The sequence below is a fragment of the Electrophorus electricus genome, chromosome 5 (genome assembly GCF_041902795.1).
Source record: "Electrophorus electricus isolate QZ-2024a chromosome 5, ASM4190279v1, whole genome shotgun sequence".
In the NCBI taxonomy this organism is placed as follows: Eukaryota; Metazoa; Chordata; class Actinopteri; order Gymnotiformes; family Gymnotidae; genus Electrophorus; species Electrophorus electricus.
Window position 1 is genome coordinate 23217166 of NC_137501.1, and position 19648 is coordinate 23236813.

General features: G+C 38.9%; 2 protein-coding genes across 3 annotated transcripts in view; one reads left to right on the forward strand and one right to left on the reverse strand.

The window, feature by feature from the left end:
- slx4ip (SLX4 interacting protein) overlaps positions 1-10770 on the reverse strand; it is a 38517-nt gene extending 27747 nt beyond the window's left edge. Inside the window, exons 1-2 of the mRNA XM_027014236.3 lie at positions 10674-10770; positions 10295-10338 (exon numbers count right to left, since the gene is read on the reverse strand). Of these exons, the coding sequence (XP_026870037.2) occupies positions 10295-10321 (27 nt within the window). The 5' untranslated portion in view covers positions 10322-10338; positions 10674-10770. The remainder of the gene's footprint in view (positions 1-10294; positions 10339-10673) is intronic.
- Positions 10771-10889: 119 nt separating this feature from the next.
- Positions 10890-17248, forward strand: mkks (MKKS centrosomal shuttling protein). Of its 2 annotated transcripts, none has more exons than XM_081714440.1 (4): positions 10890-12387; positions 13243-13424; positions 13541-13651; positions 15472-17248. In XM_081714440.1, exons 1-4 carry the CDS (start codon positions 11406-11408, stop codon positions 15559-15561), a joined length of 1365 nt encoding a protein of 454 aa, XP_081570566.1. In that variant the 5' UTR covers positions 10890-11405; the 3' UTR covers positions 15562-17248. The 2 variants fall into 2 exon arrangements, with proteins under 2 accessions (XP_081570566.1, XP_026870036.3); XM_027014235.3 differs by lacking the exon at positions 15472-17248 and adding an exon at positions 13785-14825 and having other exon boundaries at positions 10897-12387.
- Positions 17249-19648: the final 2400 nt, after the last annotated feature.

Sequence of the window (19648 nt, forward strand, 5' to 3'; positions counted from 1 at the left end):
GTTGGTCTTGGAGGAAGTTTTGACACCATTCCTTATTCTTTGCAGTGTTCTTAGGCAAAATTGAGCAAACCCACTCCCTTGGATGAGAAGCAACCCTACACATGAATGGTCTCAGGATTCCTAACTGTTGGCATGACACAGGACTCATGGTAGTGCTTAACTTTTCTTCTTCAAATGATTATTTGTCCAGCTGTCCCAAACAGTCTGAAGGGGGTTCATCAGAGAAAATAACTTTACCCCAGTCTTCTGCAGTCCAATCCCTATACTGCCTACAGAATGTCAGTCTGTCCTTGATGTTTTTGTTGGAGAGAAGTGGCTTCTTTGCTGCCCTTCTTGACACCAAGCCATCTTCCAAAAGCTTTTGCACTCCCACCTGCCTTCTGCCATTCCTGAGCAAGCTCTGCACTGATGGTGACCTGATCTCGTAGCTGCATCCTCTTCAGGAGACGGTCCTGATCCTCTCTTGGGCACCCTGAAGCCTTCTTCACTGCAACTGAACCTCTCTCCTTGATGCTCTTGATTCGATAAATGGTCAATTTAGGTGCTATCTTACAAGCCGCAACGTCCTTGCCTGTGAAGCCCTTTTGAGGCAATGCAAGGATAACTGCACATGTTTCCTTAGAGGTAACCATAGTTAACAGAAGAAAACTTCAAGCACCACTACCCTTTTAAAGCAGAAAGTCTGTTCTTCTAATCAGCATGACATCAGCTGCCTTGTCCTCATTAAAACGTTCTCCTGAGCCAATGAGAAGATCACTGAAATTATATTAGCAGGCCATTTTGTGGCAGTATTGAAATGCAGTGGCTGGAATGCAGTAATTTTTGTGATTAAGTTCATTTTCATGGCAAGGAATGACGTTGCAATTAATTGCAATCCATCTGATCACGCTTCACAATCCAGAGTTAATGCAAATTGCGACCATAAAAACTGAAGCAGCAAACTTTGTGAAAACCAAAAGTTTGTGCTAGTCTCAAAACATTTGGCCACGACTATAGAGGACCTAGCCTCTGGCTTCACACACATACATAAAGCCTAGTCGTTGTGCATGTGGGGGACTAAACTGAAGTGACCATGGTGAATAATTCTTTTTAGTCTATTTAATCTAGGTCCTCCTTTTAATCTCTGCAATAAGAATCTCCAAACATACCTTAAGCGTGTGCATATAAATGTACCCACTGCTGTGCACAGAACCAGGAAGAAAAAAAATTAAAAATCCCCACATAGAAGTGAAACAGGATTAGGGACTCATAGAAAAACACTACTTAAAGCTTTGTTGTTAGTGGTTAACTCATGTAAACACAGTGGGGGCAAAAATTATACAAGAATACTCCTTGTCTGAAGAGCAGAACTGCAGTGGCACCGTGCAACCATGTCAGGCACAATAAGTCACACGAGAGCGCAAAAGCCTGAGCTGCCATGGCCGCTTAAGTGGCCGTTACATCTCCATTTTTTTGTGCTGGCCTGATTATGTTTTACACATGAGCGCAACTGTGGGTCTCACTGTGCTGCACCGGACCACCCACAAAAGGCACTGTAATGATCCAACAATCCATTAACTAACACTAAGCTTTCTCAGCAGGTCTGTACCAACACAAAATGGCAGGGCTAGATGACAAATCAAAGCTTTCTTTAAGCAATGCGAAATTAATTTCACCAGGCAATGTAAATATTATGGTACAATATAAACACTAGTACTGCATCACATTACTGTTAAAAACATATTGAAAATGCAAACATGGAGCTTTACATAATTGGGGTACCCACCTGCAGTATTTGTAGCCAAAAGTCTTAACAGAATACAAAATTCCAGTTATATTTAGCAAATTAAGTAGTCATACAAAAGTGTGATCTTCGTTTTTGGTCTTGCAGATATGGCAAATAACACAAGTTTGTTCTTATATGACTAGAACATGAAAAAGGTCATTGCCAAAAAAGAAACATTTACATTTTCAGAGAAGAGTAATAAGAATGCATCACAACTCACTGGTCAAGAGTCATTTTGCTTCTGGCAAAAAATACCTGTTTATAATGTATTTTTGCATGTCAAATCCAAATGCATTTTCAAAATTTCATAGTTTTTTTTGTTCCAGTTTACTGATGTCATTATACTATGGAAAAGCAGTACCAAGGAAAGTGTCTCTCCTCTATGTTGGCAGGCTACTGCAAGACATAGAACAGGGATGTTCCTGATGCCAAATATAGGCAAAACACATGCATTGCACATTAGAAGTACACTTTTACATATTTTAAGTGTAATAACAGCAATTACTAATTGTTGTTTTTTTGTATAATTAGCTAAGGCTACTGATATGCGAGTTCCAGACAAAGCGATCAAGCCACATCCAAGAAGCCTTACAAATGCATCGCAAATCATATACTACCCATCATTTCATTTTGAGAGAAGATGAAACCAAGTGTTTTACCAGTAACCATTTGTATACTGGCACAGAGTAGTTATAAGTGGTGTTGCGTTTAAATACATATAAAATAAGTTTTTCCATTAACTTCAGTGAAGTTTAAGATCTCCTTTAGGTTACCACAGCGGATATTTTTGTGGTGCCAAAGGGGAACAAACAAATGAACTATGATCCCCCCCCCCACCCCACTACCGTCAAGTCACTCCATCCATATTATATGCCTCCTGAATCAGAGTGCAACTGGCAGGTCAGGACAAGGACTATGGCTGACAGGATTACACACATTAGAAAAAACACAATGAAGACAAAGTGTAAAATCAAGGCAATATATAGCACTACATCAATACATATAGCTGTATACACAGCTCTGAGTACAAGTGTAGATAATGCATGGTATTAGGTCTGGGCTTCTTCAAATGTCAGCTGTGGTAAGATGATGTGAAGAAGTGAATTAGAAGGGTGTGTAGGGTAAGGCCTATTGTTCAGACACACTTATTGACAGCACTTAGTTTTTCACTGGCTCTAAGATTCTTCTGTGTCACTCTATCTTTGCCCATAAGCAATGATTTATATTACCCTTTGCTGGAAGAGCCTCTAGTGATTGAGAAAATAAAGTGACTCCAACATTCTCAGTTGGCTCCCAACCTCCAAATTCATCTCCAGTCAAATGGGATTACAGCACAGTATTAGCACTGACAGGCGGTTATGGCCAAATAAACTGCCAAATAGCTTTGTTTTTCACATGAAAGCATATTTTGCTGTAATTGCTGCTTTGTATTTAAACATGAGCAAGTCTTGGAAAACTAAAGATCCTCCCCCCCCCCCCAACAAGGAACTTAAAAAAAAAAAAACAAAAACAGATATGTAGTCCTTCTAAATGATTTAAGGTCTATCAATGAATTAGATATTTGCTCTGTAAACAAGAACCCTAACAAGTGTAAACAATCAGCCTATATTCACGCAGGTGTTACCATAAATTTTAAAGAATTAATATTTGGGAGGTTAAACTGGAGCAAGTAAACATATCTATTCCTTAAATGTGTTCATGTGTGACATTAAATTCCACAAATGACTCTCTACTTGACTCTTTATACAGCAGTAAATCCAAAAGACTGCTTTCCATGGTGACTATGACATGAGAACGCAGCCCAGATGATCCATAGGTCATAAGTTGTGAGGGTATTAATGACTGCAAAGGCCCATGTTGCTTCTTTGTCTCCAGTTCTGGCTGCCCTGTGCTTGCATGTGTTGCAAGCTAGTTTGTTCTTCATTTTTCTTTTCCCTTCTCACTTTCTGAAATATGTAATGTGCCTCTACAGCTTGAGACAGGAATGTTCCCAGTTCCCGAATGTTGGAAAAAGGCAATCTACTTTTCCAAACTCACTCGGCTTTGGGACAACAGCAAAGCTCAGGAGCTACAGCCTGATTAAAAGTTAACATGTCAGTTTGGAATAAGAGAACGTTAGTTTTAATGTTCACCAATTTAATCCATTAAAAGAATGCAAAATAGTTTGAAGTACCATTTCATGAACTGAAATGTACCTTGTTATTAAAACCTATAAGAGGTAATATTTTTAAAAATTATAAAAAAGGAGGTCAGTGATATGCTAGCATAACATATTTGGTAGACATCACAGGAATGTTTGTTAGTTTGAGCTTTCAAGTGGGAAAGAAGCCAAGATTCATTTACACACTGAGATGCAATTCTGCCATAGAAGGACTTCTGATATTTTTCAATTCATGACTCATACTAAAAACAAGAATTTAGTTAGTAGATTAAACCCAGGAATTTAAAAACTAGGTTGGGTCAGAATTCTGTGTGTATTTAATCATAATATTAAAATCTCTTTCTTCATTAAGTTTATGGATTCCTCAAATGTAGCTGCTAACTGAGATTGATGAGGTAGAACACATGCTCCGGCAAGAGGGAGCCAAGACGACAGGTCAGCGGGGAGACATCATCATCCCCACACCCTGAACTTGGGAACAAAGGCCCAATGCATCCATGCACCAAGCTCAATACTAAACCTGCTGACCTGAGGAGCTTACATGTTGTACAGAAGCAGGTTATCAGTAGTTGGATAGAATTGCCCCTTTCTGAGGGGCCTTCAGGATCAGGACTGTCCGGCCTTCAGTTAAAGACTCAGGGTGGATTCCATCTATTAGCAGCTGGATCATCTGTGCTTCAACTTCAGGACCATGGACCATGCCAGGGCCTGTTCAGTTTGAGACCCTTTTTTGAATGGCTGCTAGTGTGAATCTTATTGGATTCTGTTCAGGGAAATTGCTGTGGTCAACTCTCAGGTTCTCTAACCACATTCCACTATTGTGCAGTCTACAGCTTTGGCAGATCTGTACTTATGTTGTTGCCCTGCCCTGCCAATGAGTACACTTTGCCCTGCTACAGAGAGTATAAACACCCTGATTATTCTCCTGGCTTCTACTTCTCGTGTGCATCTCTTCAGGTGGGCAGCCACAGCTATTAATCTTTGCTTGGCAGTCTCCGAGGCCACAGGTACAGACAGCTTGTTGTACTTCTCAGATACCTTCAGGTGCCTTTCTCCATTTCTGATAGCTGACTGAATTCTCTCTTTTCTCTTCTCTGACTTCTCCATCTTGGCCTACAACATCCTTCTGAATGGAGGATTCTGCTCTTTTCTGATGGTGTTCATCTTGCTGCCAAGCATCTCAAGTATTACTGTTGCTGTGGTGTATATCAGCTTGTTTGTTTCAGTGATGGTCACAGTAGCGATTTAGGGCTGCATTCATATCTTTCAGCAGACTTTCAGGAAATTCACTTGGTCTTGGTAGTGAAGAAACCTCCTGCTACAGCTTAGTAGTCTATCCAGAGTAGCCATGGCTTTCAGTCTCGATCTTGGTGCATAGTTGGTTCAGGGTATGGGGGCGAGAATATCTCCCCTCGGACCGACTCACCCTTTCCATAACTTGTTTTGTACATCTATCAATCTAAATGTTGTCATAGCAGTTGCCATTTGCAGGTGTTGGAACACTGAGGATGGAAATGAGGTGGAAAAAGGATCATCATGATAGGAAATACCCCTGCACAGTATATACTGCCAGCAGATCGTGGAAGTGGCTGATATAGTACCAGCCATTGGTAGGATTTTAAAGGCTGGATTGAAAAACAGCACAGAAGCATTAATCACAGCAGCACAGGAACAAACACTAAACACGAGATCAGTAGAGGCTGAGATCTACCACACCAGGCAGGACCCCGGTTGCAAGCTGTGCAAAGATGCCCCTGATACAATCCAGATCCAACATATAACAGTAGGATGCAAGATACAGGCAGGGCATATATAAAATGCAATAACCAAGTGGCTGGCATACAGAACAGAAACATCTGTGCTGAGTAGGGGCTGGAGGTTCCAAGGTCTAAGTTGGATATACCCCCAAAGGTGGTGGAAAATGACTGTGCTAAGATCCTGTGGGACTTCCAGATACAAACAGACAAGATGGTAATGGCAAAAAAAAAGGAAAAAAAAAAAAAAAAACACATAATAGTGGTGGACAAAAAGCAGAAGAAGGCTGTAGTGACAGATGTAGCAATCCCAAGTGAAAGCAACACCAGGAAATATACACAGAAAAGCATGAAAAATACCAAGGGCTAAAGGAGAAGATAGAAAAGATGTGGGGGATGAATGCAACTGTGGTTCCCATGGTAATTGGAGCACTAGGATCTGTAACTCCGAAACTGGGAGAATGGCTCCAACACATACCAGTAATAACATATATATTCAAAATTGTACTAAAGTTTAGAATGTCATGAGATATTATATATATATATATATATATATATATATATATATATATATTTATTTATTTATTTATTTATTTATTATACATACATACATACACACACACATACACACATATATACAGTACTGTGCAAACGTTTTAGGCAGGTGTGAAAAAATGCTGTAAACTAAGAATCCTTTCAAACATAAAATAAACAATTATTTTTTGTATCAATTTACAAAATGCAAAGTGATCAAACAAAAGAAAAATCTAAATCAAATCAATATTTGGTGTTACTACCCTTTGCCTTCAAATCAGAATCAATTCTTATAGATACACTTGCAAAAAGTCAGGGATTTTGCAAGATTACAGTCAGGTATAAGATCAACCAATTATACCAAACAGGTGCTAATGATCATCAATTTCACATGTAGGTTGAAACACAGTGATTAAATGAAACAAACATCTGTGTAAGAGGCTTACACAGCTCACCACAACTGGGTGAGGAGCAGCCAAACTCTGCTACCAAGGTGAGGTTGTGGAAGACAATTTAATGTCACAGGTCATACACCATGGCAAAACTGAGCACAGGAACAAGACACAAGGTAATTAATTATACTGTATCAGCAAGGGCTCTCCCAGACAAAGATTAGAAAGCAGATTGGGGTTTCAAGATGTTCTGTTCAAGATCTTTCGAAGCACAAAGAAACAGGCAACGTTGAGGATGGTAGACGCTGTGTTTGGCCAAGGAACCTTAATGCAGCAGATGAAAAACACATCAAGCTTATTTCCCTTCAAAATCTGAAGTTGTCCAACAGTGCCATCAGCTCAGAACTGGCAGAAACCAGTGGGACCCAAGTACACTCATCTACACACACACACGCACGCACGCACGCACATACATACCTACACACGTACGTACATACACAAACACGTAAATACGTGTACACACACACGTACACATGCACGCGCACACACATATATGTGTGTATATATATATATACACATATATGTGTGTGTATATATATATATATATATATATATATATATATATATATATATATATATATATGTATGTATGTACATATGTACACCAGTCATAATGCCAACTATTATTGTTCCTTTCTATAGACATTTGTTTCTTCACCTTGGAATTATTATATTTGGCTCATTTAATAAGTATATCCATATCCAATCGGTGTGAATGTCTAAAAATATAACAAAGATGCTGTAACACTGTAAATACAATAATATGTATAAGAAATTTAGCCTATATACACAGACACATAGATATACAATAAAAATCCATTGCCTGGGCCATTTCTGCATTCTTATTTTCTGTCGCTAATCACAGAGTACATAAATGGTACAGCAACTTTCCTTATCCCTCATGGCCACTCAACTCCACTTTGCACCATTTGCTATGATCTCTCTCCCTCGCTACATTTCATACTGTTCCTGACTCTGCTCTCATCCTAAGGTTCAAAACAGTGGGCAGTAGGCCAAAGCCCTGCCAAGCAGCACTGAGCCCACCCTGAAACCCCACCTCCCTACTGTTTAGCCACCACTATCAACGCCTATGACAACTAGACCCCCACCAGATCTCCTTCTACCCCTTAGCTTTTGTGCCTAGCACCTAGGCTAACACTAACCAGCTGCATATGTTGACAGTGAAAGCAACAAAGAATGAACATGAGAGGAAGGGATGCAGTCACTCAAAATAAACCACTACTCTTTCTTTCATTCTATCTCTCAATATGAGAGTTGCTCATCAGCCAGCAACCTTTAGATCACTGGGTGTTTCCAGTTAAAGACTTTAGAGTCTTCGTTCTATCTTACTGGGGGAAAGAGGATCAACACTAATTTTAGAAACAAGAGACACCTAAGATTAAAAACAACATTAAGACCCAGCTGGAGCTCCTCTATATATTAATTGCTTTATAAGCAGGGCTCTATTCTTTCAGTATACTAAGGGGAATAAATTGGTTTAGGGCAAGAGCATAAAGAATGAATTCCAAAAGCAAGAACAAACAAGAATAATCACCTAGTAGCACTCAGTGAACAGTCACAAGCCAGAAGATTACCACTGACTTTCATCAAGAGTGTGATGCTAGTACTGCTATTTCTAGGTACACTTGGGACCTAAACTCCACAATAAAGCTTCAAGCCTTTCCTTTGTAACTCATTAATTAATTTAAAAAATATTATGTTTAACTTTTTTCAGAAATATAAATGTGGTTTTGTATTACATATTAAATATAATTCAGTACAACCAAAGAGACTAAGACCAAGGCTTCATTTGCTGTAAAGCCTCCATAGAAACTGAATTAACTTTGTATCCTATGGAACAATTTATTATATTTACATCAAGCAGCACTATCCATATTGTTCTTCTGCATTTCAGAGATTACAATACCTTTACTCAGAAATAGAAAAAGGATTCCTGATCCTATTTAATGGTCCATGTGTTTCACAGGAATTGACAAAGTACATAAACCAGAAATTACACACTCGTCATGCCAACCGCACTTAAGTGTCCATGCTTCTGGTATACATACAGTAAGATTAATATAAAAAGGTTGGAGAGTATTCCATGATAAAAGCGTTACGGGGAGCAAGTTGAGAAATGTGCCCTCGGAAAAACATTTGTTCACAGAATGTGCTGCCTTCAGCTGAAATACACCAACAACATCATACTCATGCTAGAACAAAACCCAAGAAGCCATATAAGCAAGAGTTTGCCTCGTTGACCAGGGATGAGAAAAGTTGTTCACAGCAAGAAAATAGAGGGTTACAGACTGCCTATACCTCACAATGTAGAAAGCATGATGTACTACTAAAGGAAAACTGTCCAGGGAGATAAAGTATCCAGCTCATAAACTCACTGGGGTGTGTACATGAATACTATTTGTTTAATGAAAGCACAAAGCTGAAACTGGGTTAGTTAATGCCATTTGTTTCCTCCACTGTACTGCATTTCTCTGTGGTTCAGTATTGGACATGATCGTTTCTTTCCCTGGGAAAGAAAGAACACAACAGTATCATTATGTTCAGACTGGGAAGACACAGTTGTAGTAAGCAAGTGTGGTTCTCCCACTATGAAAAGAGGCACACAGGAATGTAAGTGTGTATGAAAATGTGTGTGTATGAGAGTGAGGTGGAGTGGGGAAAAAAGGGAGCATGCATGAGGGAAGGGTGAGGAAAGAAGAGAGAGACAGGAAGTGCATGAGAGATATAATGAAAGAGGGAGAGCAAGAGACAGAGAGAGAGAGAGAGAGAGAGAAAAATGTAGGCGTTTGGGAAACCCTGAACTTTAAGCATGAATGTGAGTGATCCACACTAATGTCCAGAACCTTGGGTCAAATCCTTCAATAGGCGAAACGTCAACAAAAAAAAGTGACTGGGGCTTTCCCAAAACTTAATACAAACATCTGATACACATTAGGTCTGACATTCATTAATCTGACTGTGGGGACAGACTGTCATACTGCCCAGGAAGATGAGAGACTTGGCTGAAACAGCCATGATTAGCTAAAACCAAATCCAGAACCCAGTCTGGGAAATAATTTAAAAGGAAGCAATAAGAATTAATCACCTAAAATATACATATGTAGAGATTACATCTTAAACAAGTACAACACAATACAAGGTAAACATGATTTATGCTGGAGACTACTGAGGTAAAATGTGTAACTTGCAATTAAGATTCTATAGATAAATCCTGAAAAGCTCTGTAAACTGGTTAAAAATAAGTTTGATGTAAGGGTATGTCCAGTTGATGGGACAATGCCTACCTCTAGTGGCAAAAGAATGAAGAAGCATTTTAAATGGGTTTTCAACTGATATTTTAAATGTCAGGGCTGTTTGACAAACTGCACACCAACAGCTTTTTCAGATTTAACTGGACATTTCTATGGCAACTATTTATTTTCTACAATGCAAGAAGTATATCTTAGTATTAAAATGACACTTACTCAATACAACAAATGCTTCAACAAACTGAAGGGCAAATATAAATCTGTCTAAGCATGGAAAAGAGGGCAAGAACCCTCAGACAGAAAATATTAGCTAGGCTTTAAAAAAAATCTGTCCGCAAAATAGATACATTTTCACATACCTTCACCACAAACTTAGAGGGCTGCATTCTGAACGGACAATCACCTGAAAATTCAAAAACTGGTATAGTTTGTATTTTATAATTAAATTATTATAAACTAATTTAGTATTTCTTATTAATAAGCTTTGGCAAGACATGAAGCACAGATGAATAATTACTTCCAACGTCAAACGCTGGGCCAGTCTAGCTAGCTGAACAGTATGAAAACACAGGTTAGTTAACCTAGATAGCTTAGCTAGGTTAGCTAACCGCTATCTGTCGCCTAGCTAACATTAGTTAAGACTAGTGGCTGGCTGGCTGGCTGGCTGGCTGGCTGGCTGGCTACCTACTAAGCTAAGGCAGAAAGAATGACATTTAGAAAACTTGCGTAATTATTTACTTTAAGCACTAAAACACACTGAACCGAGTTACTACGAACTCCCACGATGTTGTTCATTCGCCGTGTAGCATCGCAGGAGAAGGGGGGGAAAACGTATTTACCGCGTTCCTGAAAAATGTCACGTGCCCTCAAGGACCCCGAAGCTCATCGATTGCCATAAAAATCTGAAAGAAATAGAGAGCTATTATTTTTGCCTGATGATTGAAGTAATTTATTTTTACACAGGCTAGAACAGAGGAATAAAACATAATGAAAAGCGTTATTACTAAATATTTGCTGTTTGGTTTTAGGCGTTATTCGTGGGCTTCAATTTGTTTGTAGAAGCCCACATATACTGTTATATGTGCAGGACTCTACTTCGAGGCCCTTTTGAACAGCACCTGTTTACCTGTGTTTACTCTCAAGTCGAGCACTTTGTTAATTTTTTTTCGTTTTTTGTTAATGTATGTTTGGAATTATTTGATTAGATCATTAGTTAAAATTACGCCGAATGATAGATCGCCTACCAGAAGGTATTTCTGAGATAGATAACGGTTAGTTGCTTTGCTGTCATTCGGATTATCATAACTAGCTAGCTGGCTCTATCTAGGCTACAACACGTTTAGTTAATTCCATTCCTGCTTTGAGTAACTGCGAATTATTTGACAGTAACCTGGTTCATGCATTATAGTGGCTTTCTATGCAAGTACTAGCTAATAGTACTAGCTACTAGTTAGTTAGCTTTGTGAAAGCATGTCTCGTGTATGCAAGAAAAATCCGTCTCTGTGCACGGATGAACCACTTGCTCATGCAGAGGTATGGCAAAGGTTAACGTTACTGCGGCATATACTTTCGTCTTGCTATGGCCCATTTGGCAGATTGAAGCAAATTCACAACAACGTCGGTGGAAGCGTTCTGACTACTTCTACATCATCGGTACTTCTCAAAGCAATTACCTTCTCTGAGCCACTGGTTAAACTGATAGCAACATCTATTGTTAACCATACAACGCGATTCAGCGACTGTGGTTTGTTCGCAGGTATCTTTAGTATTGCCCTCATTGAAAATGCCAATAGACTGGGCCTTGCAGCTGGTATAGGAAGCCAAATGTATAAGTACTTATTAAAAGAATGTAATAGGTACCTCAGTTCAGATGGTTGTGGTTGTAAGGTTAAGGTGGATTTCAGCAGCATTAATTCACTTTTGACTTTAGCCTACAGTGTGATTACTAGCAAACAAGCTTGTATGCTAACCCCTTGTGAGGCTCAATACATTACTTCTCTGACTGTACAAGCTTTCCTTCACAGTGTTCCTTGTGATTCATCAAGCAGAACTTGTTTTGGCAGGACAGTAACCATACTCTTGGAAGGTCAGCCAGTCAGCAACTCTACAGTGTTCCCAGGACTGTTAGTTGAAGTGCATGAGCTACACTTCACAGACCTAAAGAAGCTGGGTCCTGCTCCCTATAAAATTGTGTTATTTAGCACATCTCTGTCAGGTGATCTTTCTGAAATTGGGGACATGGCATTAGAGATCCACACAGGAGTAAATCCAGAGGGGGCGCTTTTGGATCAGCTTCTGAAACTTGGAAAGCAGGTGGTTAGGGATGGTGTGGGCTTGTTTGCATGTCAGAAAGTGATTCATCCAGTCCTCCAACACTACTTGGAAGAACATGGGCTGGTGGTAATCGAGAGGCTTGGAGTTTCTCTCATGGAGCCAGTTGCCCAAATCACAGGTTAAATTCATTTTTGTCATTTTTTTCATTTCTATTTTTATTGTTTGATATTTGGTATATATATTTTTATACATGTTTGATTTATTGGTATTTGTATTGTCTTTGAAATTAATCAAACCAAAACCAGTTTCATAGTCATGTCAAGTAGACTACACAAAGTAGTGTACGTAAACACCATGTTTCATTTGCAGCCTAGGTGTTTCTCAGTGATTGTCATTGAAGGCAATCCTATTTTGAAACATCTTTTAAATGTACTTGAAGAACCAGATTTTGTCATAAAAACAACAAAACATTTTTTAAAATAATTTTGCATATGAGATTTTAAAGTATACAGTGATCCATGAGCAAGAAATTCATCCTAACTTTGTGTACGTTAATGTTATTAGCTGCTAACTAACTAGACATTTAACACTAGGCCACATAAAAATTATACATCTGTGGCCTGTGATTTAAATGTGTCATAATGCTTGTGTCGGTAACCCATGTCGGTACTCTGTAATATCTCAGTTGTGTGTGAATTAGTGCTAAGAAGGAACCTTCATATACCAGTAAAAAGAAAGACTCTCCTACCTTGATTGTAAACGTGATTTTAAGACATGTTTATTATATTTCTTGTTAATTTCATTTATTTTTGCCTTTCTTTTGCTTATGAATAAAAAACCTGTATATATTAACCCAAAATGTTGCTGCATCAAATATTGTTTGTAAATATTGCAAATGTGTTTATTATAGAGGTTAATAATGGAAACCTCAATCAATGATAACAGAAAAAGTAAAGGAAATGCTAAACAATATTTTAATACTGCGAACCTAATAAGGAGAGCCACACTTTTTCACCCCTTGTTTTTGTTTCAGGTGCTCTGATTGTAGCGTCTCCTTATTCTCCGGTCTCAGCCCATGTGTATGGACGGGTTGGAGGACTCAGTCTCCACCGCCATGGACCTAAGGAGCTGCTCCAACTCCTTCCTTTCAAGGACCCAGCTGTGAGCACCATGGTGCTCTGCCACAGGAATGAAACGATGATAGCTGAGTTGAAGGTTAATTGGCATGCCAATATTATCAGTTCTATCAAAGTAAAAAGGTAGTATGAAGTTTGACAGCACTATTTAGACTTTCTCCGGATGCCATCATTCCTTCTTTTGTGGTGTTAAAGGAGGCATGTCGGAGGGCAGAGCATGTTTTGAGACTGACCCTTAAAGAGCCATATGCCTTATTAGGAGGAGGCTGCACAGAGACACTGCTGTCTGCCTACATTAGAGATATGGTGAGCATTTGTTCATGTCTAAAATTTATTACCTAAATAACATATATGTTCACATAAATGCTGTGTTAATAGTTGAGCTGGTTTGCCAGGACACCATAAATCACATATATTTTATCTAATTTATTCCTCATAGAGTGAATCAAAGGCCACTGAAGCAGCTCAAGCTATAAATTGTTCTCCTTCAGAGTTTCGCCTTGGAACAGAGGCATTCTGCTGCTCTCTGCAGTCCGTGGCTCTGTCTCTAGAAGGCAATGGCCAGCAATGCCTCATAGACCTTACTCACGGTCATTGCTGGGTTACAGCAGTGGACACGGACTCCGAGACTTGTAGTTGTGGTCTGTCAAAGAACAGGCCAGGTCTGGAGAAAGCCTTGCTAAACACGGGGTCCCACTCCTTCTTCCCGGCAGCCATCAACAAATTTGACCATCAGCCAAAACTGCTGGACTCATTTACTGCCAAGCTCAGTGCTTTGAATATGGCCGTAGAGATGGCCAGTCTTGTGCTAGATGTGAAATATATTGTCAAGGATGTGAATTGAGTAATTTTCCTTTAAACTGCACAGCACAATTTAAAGATTTTATGAAACATGGGTAAATGCCGGGGTAGCGTTGTATCATTAAGTTTCCGTGCCTGAACATTAGGTGGCAACATTAGCTTTTGAGGAAGAATGACTATGCCCCTGGCCACTTTGGGGACACATTTAATGATACAGGAAAAATGGTGCTTTAGAAAATGTAATCTACAATCAATCCAGCACTGAAAATGCTTACTTATGCTGCTACAAACAAACCAGAAACACATTGCTGAAATCAATCTGTGAAACTATAGCACAGCTGAACTTGACGCTTCTGTTTATATAAATATGATAAAGTTTTATTACAATGGTGTTAAGTAGGTATTTTAATAGTATTATTGTTTCATATATTCATTATTTATTTTAATGCAGGCATGGCATTTCCAATTGGCTTATCTCCCAAGTCTTGCATAAAGAAGAAAAATTGCCCACTGTTTACAACTATTCCTGACTGAGTACCTATGTTTTTTGTTTGTTGTTGTTGTTTTAAAAAACACTTTATTTAACACATGTTTCATTAGTGTCATGTTCAAGCTTCATTCTAGGATAAGATTAATGTATTATAATTAAAGTCTTGGTTTTGTACTAATGAACAAAGAACACTGTTGTCTGATATTTTTATCTGATATTTTCCCCAAATTAGTTTTATTACAACATTGACAATAACAACTATGATAGTAATAATAAAATATTTATTTTATTAGTAGCTTACTTATTAGTAGCTTACTGATTTGTTCATAAATTATACTTATAAACTTATAATTTATGAACAAATCAGTAAGCTACTAATAAGGAAGGCTTATTTGCATGTGAGTCTCCTCTCCTGTAGGTGAAATGCATTATTTATATTTTGTATAAGTGCCACCAAAGTAACATCAAGGGATTTAAAGTAAATGCAAAAATATTTTAGTTTTTCTTTTTTTTAATGAATTGTAGCCATCATTAGTTACATCACTAAAACTGAGCCAGTTTAGAGGCTGCTCTGTTGTAGGCCACAATCTAGCAATAAACCTGCTGCATGAATTATATAGTATGTTTTTCTTTTTAAACACAAACTTGCAGGGCCACACTGAGAAGTGCACCTCAACATATTTTTATCCTGTCAGCTCTTTGTAAGGCCAAACCTGTGAAAACCATTAAAATACTGTTGGGACCTGAACTTTACTCTATGTATATATGATTCTGTTGCACCTAGCCTGACACAAATTACATATTAAATGGTAACTCTCTCTCTCTTTCATCTTAGCTGTTGCCAGGACTGCACTCTTCTGGACCGAGATCTCACATGATATTACTAGTATCTGTTGGAGCCAGTAATGGGGGTTACAGACCCTAGTTCTTCAATTACCATGGGAACCAGTTACCTTCATCCCCAACATCTTTTCATTAGCCCATGTGTTTGAGCTTCTTGTGTTCCTTTTTTTCTGATGTTGCTATCGCTCTGGATTTCCACATCTATCACTGTATCTAGCCACCAACCCATCTCCTCGTAACCATGCGACCACACTTGTCCAGTCTGAATGGCATTCCGATGTCATTGATCCTGGTGAGATGGATTAGTGAGTCGATGTCTCATTCACTTCTGGCATACAGCTTGATGTCATCTATGTACAGGAAGTGGCTGATGGTTACTCCATTCCATAGCCGGTATCCGTAGACACGCTGGGAGATGATCTCACTGAGGGGGTTCAGGCGTATGCAGAACAGCAGTAGGGACAGGGTATCTCCTTGTTAAATCCTGCAGTTGATGGTGACTCGGTCTTGTAGTTGGCATCTAGGGTTGTCTTACACAGCCCCATTGAGTTCTTGACATATACATATATTGACATATACATTATTCAATTATTCAATTATTCAATTTCTATGTAGGAATTATTATTAAGTTCCTATGCAGTGCCATTCCCCTGGACCTGAGTAACAAAGCAAGCCTTTGTTTTCTTATGTTTTCATATCACATAAGTCACATAACCACAAAATTCATAAAATAGCCTCATACATTTAAAGATATATGATATAAGTAGTCTTGTTTTCAAACTTCAAAGAAGATGCTCCATCTTACACAAAGGCAAACATCCTTCTAAAAACTAATCGGAGGGGTGGAGCTCCAGCTGCATTATGCATGGTTATGCTGGCTTTCACAACTGTAGTTGTGGCACACAGAATGTCATATTTGAGACAATCAGCCTGGAGCTCAAGTGGTTCTAACAGTGAAGGTAATGTTCAAAAATGTATGTGGACCAAAATAGGCTAAATATTTTCTTGTGCTTGTGTCTCTGGGGATCTCTCTTCATCCAGGAGTTAAATTCTGAAGAAAGACCTGTTGATGTTGACTACAAATTTCATAATTGCACTGCATTTCAATCAGTTTATTCTGTAGTTGATGCAGTGCGTCATCTGTAAACTGTACAAGGACATGAGAAAAAAAAACATATACTTCTCAATCACTGTTACAATTGCACACACACACACACACACACACACACACACACACACACACACACACACACACACACACGAGTGATAGGATCCAAATGCAAGAGGTTTTACTGACAAAACAGGACAGGTTAGAGGAGTCAGGCAGGTACTCATAATCAGGTTGGTCCGAGGTCGATAAAACAGGACAGAGTCCAGAAGGCATCCAGGGGTCAGGCAGGACTTGAAGACAAACATGCATCTGGAATGTTCAGTATGCAACGTGGGGTTGGCAAGTGAGTGCGAGGGAGGGGAGCGTAAATAGAGGGGCAGTAATGAGGAGAATAATTTTCAGATGTGTACTTAGTCAGCAAGAAGAGATAGGCGTGGTAGTGCGGGGATGAGTGTGGTTCCAGGTATTTGTAACAATCACAGCAAAATCCTGGAAGCACTGGATAAATTCCTCAGAAGGAGATGCAATAGTCACATCTTTCCACACTTGCCTACCAAGGTTCTCTCATGAAAAACTGTCCACTATCTCATGCTTCACTCAGTCTGCAAGATGTCTCTTGCACAATTGGAGCTTGGCTGCAAAGGCCTTGATGTGTGTATAGAGCTGGTTCACCACAGAATCTTTTCCATGTAGGCTGCTGTTCATTGTATTCAAGTGTTTTGTGATCATATAACTGAGGAGGTTCACAGGGTGTATTTTTTCAGTCAGAAACTGCAGTCTGAGTGAAAACTCTCCACTCTGTAGATGGCATACATACAGTCACCATCTTCCTCTCGAAAACTCAACAGCAACAGCAACAAACATCCATGACAAGACATCAGGATATCATTCCTCTGCATCTTCGATAATATGCTGAAACTAGTGGTGGTAAAGGGCTTTGCTGTGCATAATGTTCACAATTATCACAGTTATTAGCCTGTTGGTGTATTAAGAAGTGAAGTTTAATGGTGCTTGAAGTCTGCTCAGTGATCTTATTGCCAGCCCACTTTAAAAGACCAGGGTAACTTCAGGCTGGTTCAGTTTCTCTGCCCTCTCCGCCACTGAATTTTTATTGTAATATCTTGTTTTATGATGCCTGCTTTGTTTCATATTGCTTCCTGATATTACATTTCTTATTTACCTCCATAGCCTCATTACATATGAGGCACACTCATTGCCACAGCTTTTGATGAAAAAGTATTCTGATTTCCATCTCTATTGAAATCACTGGTTTATTCAGTAAATTAATATGTGGACAATGCGTCTAGTTAGTTGACTCACCCCACACCTTGGCCTATTTTTCTAAGAAACTGTCCTCACCTCAGCATGATTATTCCACAAAGCCTGACTACCAAAGGAGCGCAAATGCTTCAACCCCCTTCAAGTATGCTCAAGGTACATTAAAACTGACTTGTTATGCAGACTGCATGAGCCACAGATATGTTTCCTGAATCTATTCTGCCTCCTATCTGTATAATAAGCAACATTCAGTGGTGTGTGGAACATGGAAACGGGAATTACCCTAACTGATGAACCCTCATCGATAATTTATGTGTTTCTTTGCCATTTAGACATTGGTTGATCACATGGACCCACTCAGCCCTTGGACCCCAAACTACTGAACATCAATTTATCTTACAATTGTATTAATTGATGTCTAGGGATGTCCACTTGTTTGCTTCATTGTGCTCAGATTGCATCCATTTTGAAAACCCCCAATACCCTGCCTGCAGGAAGCTTATTTAGCTTTCCATACCAATCACAATTAGAGGTAGATTTTGTTACAGATTAGCCCCCATTCTACAAACATAATACTGTCGCTTCAGCAGTAAACAGCTTTTCCAAAGCAGCCGGCTTCATTTTGATGTTCATTTATGTTCTGCATTTGAAGCTGCTGACAACTTACACAACTTACAGATACAGAACCCCGTTTTATTTGTAGACATTTCCATTCACTCAGTAGTTGGCGTCACGTTTTGATTGGTGATAAGTGATTGTAAGCAAGCTCAAGTTATGTTTAACTTGTTCCAGAGACTTGGACAACCACAACAACCTATCAGCCACTCCACCTCTTTGGCACTCCAGCCATGTGTCTGTGTAGGATGATTTAGTTTAGCTAATTTCATTTCTTTGTGTGACCTCCCAAGAAACATTTAGGTCAGCAATTACAGAAGAAAATATCTGGAACACAAATATTTAGTTTGCACCGAAACTGGTTGAGTCATGTTGATTTAATTTCTTCATTAGATGAGCATCTTTTCTACCTCCCCGGTCTACCATTTGATATCAGCATCAGGAAGTGTTGTAGCTTTGCAATTCTGTTTTATTTATGACATTTGTGCGAAAAGAACTGACGGCTAGCCTGAATATGTAACTCTGGCTGGGTTTCTTCTTTATGTTGAAACAAAGTGCTGCAATCCATTTTGAACAGAGGAAAATACTGCACTTGCTTTCTCTCTCATTCATGCTGTTTACTTTGCTGCATTTTCTACATCTCTTATAATACCTTATTCTCGGCTGTGACTTTATACCATCCTACATGTGAAGCATAGTGAACCATAATTACATTACAAAACTGATCTAAAACTTTCAAAACAAAAGAACACTTAAACAAATGTACACTAGTTACTGAATACAGTTAGACATTACTCAATTGTTAAGCAGATTTAGTCAAAGGCTCCCCTTACTTTAGAAAGAAAGCTTCAACCTCATGAAATAAAAACTGTAGGGGGATTCGTCTATTGAAGATTATAAATTGTACTGCTCGCTCTACCGGCCATAAGTAAAACTTTCAGATTCAACCGGTTAGGTCATATTCAATGGGTTTGCTTAAAGATATGAATTTTGATTTACATTAAATTGGTATGTTTTCTTAAAAACTGCTGCAGGATCCTTTCAAACTTTCACTCTCCTATCTTTTTTTGAGTCAATATTTAAATGAAATCAGTCAATTCTGAATCGATACGATTTCTGATACTACTGTATGAAGAAAAATGTTCAATGACACTGTAAACCAGAT